The sequence below is a fragment of the Lathyrus oleraceus genome, chromosome 6 (genome assembly GCF_024323335.1).
Source record: "Lathyrus oleraceus cultivar Zhongwan6 chromosome 6, CAAS_Psat_ZW6_1.0, whole genome shotgun sequence".
Taxonomy (NCBI): domain Eukaryota; kingdom Viridiplantae; phylum Streptophyta; class Magnoliopsida; order Fabales; family Fabaceae; genus Lathyrus; species Lathyrus oleraceus.
Window position 1 is genome coordinate 352534362 of NC_066584.1, and position 6985 is coordinate 352541346.

The following is a 6985-nucleotide window of genomic DNA, read 5'->3' on the forward strand; positions in this document are numbered from 1 at the left end:
TTGGATCTGGATACCACGTTTTAATCTTGATCCTCCATTATGTTTACTTCATTTAATTACTTGTGTGGCGCGTTTGACTTGGACATATCGTGTTCCTGATGATCTGGACCATTTATCCATGCCACGTCAATTAATGAGCTCCATCCTGTGGCGCTGGTTTTTTCCATTTATTCTATTTTCATTCTATTTTCAGTTAATTCCTTTTATTTTCAAAAATTCATAAAAAATTCATTTGAAGTCATAAAAATATGAGACCAATTCCAAAACTTTTCTTGAAAAATCTAGTTTCATATTTTGATTTTTAATTATTTTTGTGACTTCATTTGATATTTTTCTTGGATTATTTGATTTTTAATAGTTTTAATTCATTTTAAAATACTTTCTGACTTTTGAATAAAATAAATATTTTCATAGCATCTATGGATCATGATAAGTCAATGAAAAATAGTCTCATCAATTTCTTATTTGATTTGAGATTTATTTGAGATTTTAATTCATATTGTGCTATTGTTAATTGTTTAAAATTGTTTTTTAAATACTTTCTGGTTTCAAAAATTGATAAGAAAATTAGTTAAAGCTTGTTTGACTATGTTGAACCTATGAGAATTTAATTGAACTTGTTGAAGTTGATTTGAATTGAATTTGAGGTTTGACCTTATTTGTTTATTTTTTATTTGCATTTTATTTTAATTCAAAAAAATACCAAAAAATATTGTTAACTTGTTAACTTGTAATCTTCATTTCTCTTATGTTTGGTCTTGGTTGATGTTGATTTGATTCACATTTGATCAATTGAATTTGATTATGGTTTTCTTTTTCCCTCCCTTTCATCTTCCTCCCTTTGTTTCCATAAATGGCCAATGAGTTAAAGTCTTATGGTTGGTCTTGACAAATGAGAAGTTTAACCTTCTTTGATCCAAACTAAACTCAACTTGATCCATGATCAAGTGAGTTGTTTTGTGTCCAAGATAGGTTGCTTCTTGGTCAAGAAAAAAACCTAAAGTCAATACAAGGCCCTTCCCCTTTTGTTTTGGAATGGCAAGTTTATGGAGCTTGACTTACTAGTCATGATCTCTAACTTGTGTTTCTTTGCCTATATTTTCATTGACCGACCTCAGATAGGTGTGACTACTACATTAGTCCACTTACGATTGCTTAACATAGCGCTACATTGTCTTGTGACAAGCTAACATGACTTTACTAACTACTAACTTTAATTTGAGCATTTAATTTCTTGTCATTTACTTTTAATGTCATTTATTTCTTGCTCATTATTCATATTGTTTTTCATTTTGCTCACTTGAGCACATATTATGTTTATGTCATTTTTATTTTGCTCATTTGAGCTCATTATTGTATATAAATATATTGCTATCTTGGGTTTGCTTTGTGTTTGTTTTGTGTGAACCAATTGCAAAAGGAGAAAGGACTTAGAATTAGGACTTACCTATGCTTAAAGGAGTTCAAGAGCAACTAGGCCTTATGCCTTTAGAATGCAAAATTTGTCGAAGAGCAACTAGGCCTCATGCCTTTAAAATGCTAAATTCCAAAGTTGACCTCAAAGGACTTCTCCTCTAAACTTATTCTTTGCCCATTCCCTTTATTGTGTTGTGAACTTTTTGATGTTTTATTGTGTGTGATAGGGATCCCACTTTGAGATTGTGAAAATAGGACCATTGTCACAAGTAGCCAAGTTAAGAGACAAGCCAAATGGAGATCTTAGGAGCTTGTATTTAATTTATTGATTGCTTGTTTGTGTGCTATGTCCAAAGGAAAGGAGCATCTTGAATCATCTCTATGATTCCAAGAAAAGGAACTCCAAAGGTTTATCTTTCCCCTCTTATCTTTTTTTACTTTAGGACTAGCCCTTCTCTTCTTCTCCCCACTCTAACCAAGCCAAAAAATCATTTTCTTCAAACTTTGACTTTGTTTCAAATTAGAAACCTAGGCCTTATGCCTTTGACTTTTCAAAATCATTTTCATAAACACTCATTTGTAAATAGATGTTAATCCAACTTTTACTTCATTTTGTAAATAAATTTAACTTGTAAATATAACTCACTTCAAGTTGTTTTGTGGTTTCAATGGCCACTTGTTAAAACTTTTCATAAACATTAGTCATAGGTTTGAGTTATCATAGTGGTTGATGTAAATCTCACCTCATCCTTATTTGTTAGATTTTAAGTCTTCCATGCTTATTATAGGGTTAACCCCTCACTAGCATGTTGAAGCCTTCCTCACATGGTGGATTGTTGGTTTAGGTTGAGTTTTCTCCCTTTGATAACAAAACACCTTAAGGCTTTTGATCAAATCAATTCACCAATCTTTGAGATTTTTTACCCCGAACTACGAGGTTTTGATCCTCCTTTGTTATGGTACGTAGGCAATGGGTTCATCCATTCAAACAACAAAATTTATAAATATAATCTATTCTCCTCTCATCTCCCCAATCTTTTGTACAAATCTTTTCACAAATACCAACCTACAACACATATTTGCAAAAAGGGTTCCCTTAGAGTACTAAGGATGTTTTGGGTGCGTAAAACCTTCCCATTTCATAACCAACCCCCTTACCTAGATCTCTGACATTTTTATTAGTTTTTGATTTGAAAAACTTCTTACTTGGATTTTGTTCGCTTTTTAGCCTTTCCTTTGGACAAATAAAAGTGCGGTGGCGACTCAAATTGTATGTTGACTTTTGGTTTAGTTAATAAACCTAAAGGTAACGAAAACCCCGCTACAAAATCAAATATTTATTTTAATATATTATTGTAGCAATAATAATTAAAATAAATATTTAAATATTAACTATTACTATTATTTATATAAATCATCCTCATTAAATAATATTAACAACCACTACTTCTCCCACCATCCCCATATCTCTACCTTTTTGCTCACATACCCCTAACACCTTAAATTCTAATTTCTAAGGTTGGTGTACTACATTCAAGGATCTCGCTTAACACAACATCACATCACAACACACACAAATTTCACAATTATATTAAGAAAATAAATAATAAAATTTTGGGGCGTTACAACTCTCCCCCACTTAGAATATTTTCGTCCTCGAAAATTTACCTGACGAGAATAATTCGGGGTATGTTTCCTACATTCAACTATCCAGCTCCCAAGTCATATTTCCTACAGCTACTCCTCCCTAAACAATTTTCACTAGAGCAATCTCTTTACCTCTCAGCTTCTTCAATTTCCGATCCTTAATTCTCACGGGCAATGCTTCTACCATAAGGTTGTCCCTCACTTGCACATCATCCATCCTAATCACATGAGATAGATCGTGAATATACTTCCGAAGTTGTGATACATGCAATACGTCATGTGAATTCAAAAGATCGGGTGGTAAGGCCATTCTATAAGCAACAACCCCAATTCTCTGAGAAATCTGATATGGACCAACAAATTTAGGAGCCAGCTTCTTCGATTTCAGCGCACATCCAACACCCGTCACAATATCAACTCTAAGGAACACATGATCACCTTCCTTAAATTCCAAATACTTTCTTCTCGCATCATGATAAATTTTCTGCCTACTGTTTACCGTTAAAATTGGTAAACAAGCATCAGTCTTCCAACTTTAAATGTTTTTCGGTTAGTTGCAGGATCGACTAGATTGATCCTAAGACATGTGTTATTATTTAGTTTCTGGGTTTGTTATTTATGAACACTTCGACAATGTTCTTTAAAATTGTTAAAAGGAATGTTGCAATTCTTTAACAAAATGTAGAAATAAAGGCTTATAAAGAAAATAACTTCAAAATAAATGGCGAAATCTTAAATATTGAAATTGGCTTCAAAATAAATTGTAGTTTATGTAAATGGCATAATCTTAAATGACTTGATTAAAAGTATAAAATCTGGTATTCACACGTACATTTTCACTCAGAAACACTCGTTTCTCACGCACAGGTACTTTGAGTAAATTTAGAGTTTTTGTACAAGGTTGAACACCCTTTTTCTAATGGCTAAGTGTCCTATTTATATTAAATAGAAAATAACGCTATTCAACGGTCCTTTTCTCCAGAAGATGCCACGTCTTTGATTTGCATGCATCCCGCTGCTCAAAGCTTTCCACGCGTCTTCAAGAAACGGATAAGGCCAAAAAAATAGTTATCAGCCTCAAATTTAAATTATACTACGTCGAACATTACTCCAGCTACGCTTCGTCGAACTCCAATCTAGGCCAAAACACCTCTAAGTCCTGGATCACAACTTTCTTCATCGAAACATTCTTATTAACCTTTTTGTCGAAGTCAATATAATCTTATTCTGAATATTTCTTTGAATCCTATGACCGATTCCTAACATTTTTATGCACGTCGAAAATCCCAGCCAACAAATTGCTCCCCAAAAATGTTATTTTCGAGTGTATGGAGAAGAAGATATTTTTTGAAACATTTCGACACTAAAGCATATTCTACTGCTATGACATCATGATCATCATGACCATACCGCTTCAAATGTCTCATCGAGACATGTAAAAACCTAAAACTTAATCATCACACACTTATTTCCTAGCAGATAGTGGGCTACGCCTACTGCGTGAAGGAGAATTGCGGTCCAAAACGCAGCGGAAATTAAAAATTTCTCCTTTAGAGATCCTTACGAATGGTCATGATCAGTGATAGAATATTTACCTCTTGTGACGGTTGAATCCTTTGGTGCAGATCTCTTGTGACGATCAAACCCTTTGATGCAGATCTCTTGTAACGATCAAACCCTTTGATGCAGATCCACTAAACGATCACGAACGTTGAACGATGACAACGTCTCTACTCAGTCCACACGAACGGGTTCCTTCAATCTCAGTGCTAGCTGGTATGAATGAAGGCTTTGAGTGAGGGAGAGAGAGAGTGAGAGAGAAAACGAAAATAATGCAACCGCAAATTTTTGCTTCTGCACAAGGGTTCTATTTATAGAACCACTTGTGTGGGCTTCAAGCTAAAAGCCCACTTAAGTGTATTTTGGCCCATATCTTATAATATGCCCAAAATCACTTAAGCTCATGGTACCTTACCATATTTCGTATTCTACTGAAGTACATCGTACCTTACGATGCTCTATAACTCACTTAAGGGCACCGTACCTTACGGTATTCCTTAGTTACTCTATCTCTCATCAATCTGTCCTTTGTGTGTGACCCTGTAGGTTTTCGTGACGTTGGCAATTATATTAAATCACGCATTTAACATAATAAACAGTGAGCGGTATCTAGCAACACATCACTGCTACCCAAGACACGAAAATGTCATGTGATCTGACAATTCCTTCTGTGATAATAATTATGTGTATAATTACCCTTTTGCCCTTATGTCTATATTGAACACAAGGCATAGACCGTGTCATCCTTGTCCAGTTCAATATTGGGCCCATAGACATTTATCCTGTTATGCAGGATGGGCAAATTCCATCTAGGTCACTCATGTCCCTCAGCATGCTTTGTGGAGTACCCATCAACTGTCTTTATGGTTATCCAGTTACGGACAACGTTGGATCAGCAATAAAGCACTCGACTCTACATCTAGGATCCATAGTGGTTTCAGGTCGAAGAGTGGAATACACTATTATCACCATGAGAATAACTTATGACACCTTGCATAACTTTCTATATAGTATTCTCATAGCGGGTCAATCCGGTATAAATATTACTCCTAATATTCATACCTATGTTTAAGACTTGATAACTCTTTATCCATGATCCATGAGATGTGATCATCAGTCTACAAACATAATAGTCTTAATGCTTTAATGTTATCCCACTTCACACTAAAGCTCGACTACGGATACTTTAGGAATAGTGTCCTTATGTTTAATGTGTTCTCATGATTAAGTCACACTTAATACATTAAACGAACTATCTATTCCAGGGACTTTATTAATCAACCATAATAAAGAGAATGCCTTTTATTATTCGATACAAGTACCAAAATGTATTGGCCTCTAGGGCTTACACCAACACTGCGATCGTCCCATAAATCCTTATCCAATCAGCATGTGCCCCACGATCTTGACAATTGTTACAAAGGTTAAAAATGAAGCGTTTCTTTTACTCCAATGTAAATATTTCATTTCACTTTCTTCTCTACTTTTCCAATCTCCTGAACCCTTTTCTTCTCTCTCAAGCGCGAAAACAAACTCCAGAAATCAAAAATTTCTTCATTACATCATCAATGGCGTCTAAGGGCAAAAACCCTAAAGATTCCGAGAAACAATCCTCTCTTCCTACTTTTCAAAAAATCTTAGGTCCAAAAGTTGTTAGAAATCAATAGTATATCCCAAAACCTCCCCTTAAAGAAGAGAAAAGGCGCATCTATCAATCCCAGGTACTAATCCCAATCTCTATTTCTGGAAAAACACATGTTATCGTTGATCCTTTACCAGATGTTAGTACTAATCCTTTAAAACCTAAAGAATATTTCCCAACATACCATCGATACAAACCCATAGCTGGTGGGAGAAAACCCAAGTCAAGTAATGAAGCTGTAGGTGCGGAACTAACTACTACAATTGATACCCAGGCAAAACCTTCGACTAAGCCTACAGAAATAACCATTACTTAGATTACTTGATTACTAACCTTATAGTGTTTCGTTCTTGTCCTTTATTTAATGAACCCGAAAACTATCTATTTTGGCTCGCAAAAATAGAAAAACAAAAAAGCAAAATTTGGAAGGAAATGGAAATCTTCGATATGATCCAATTATCGAAGGTTGGCCCTAGTTATTGCCAAACCATGTTAATAACCTCCCTATACGTTTGGGACAACACCCATAACAACTTCCACTTTCCTTGTGGAATGTTTACTCCAAGTCTCTTCGACATAGCTGCAATTACTGGACTTCGACCAACTAGAGAAAGCTTAAATCCTAACTTCATGACTAAGGACTTCATTGGCTTCGATGGTAATAGGGTCACCTTTACCAATTATATCTTAGATCACCATAACAAAGATAATGACGAAGTC

General features: G+C 34.8%; 1 protein-coding gene across 1 annotated transcript; it reads right to left on the bottom strand.

The window, feature by feature from the left end:
* Positions 1-3163: 3163 nt before the first annotated feature.
* On the bottom strand, positions 3164-6574 carry LOC127095597 (uncharacterized). The gene is made up of 2 exons (XM_051034267.1): positions 6450-6574; positions 3164-3551 (listed from the first exon to the last, which is right to left on the bottom strand). Exons 1-2 carry the CDS (start codon positions 6572-6574, stop codon positions 3164-3166), a joined length of 513 nt encoding a protein of 170 aa, XP_050890224.1.
* Positions 6575-6985: the final 411 nt, after the last annotated feature.

Bases quoted from the DNA above. Each gene is read 5' to 3' on its own strand.
- LOC127095597 (XM_051034267.1), bottom strand. From the start codon at position 6,574: ATGGTTATTTCTGTAGGCTTAGTCGAAGGTTTTGCCTGGGTATCAATT. The intron at 3,552-6,449 runs GTATGTTGGGAA...GGTAAACAGTAG, and splicing joins GCTATGGGTTTGTATCGATG to GCAGAAAATTTATCATGATG.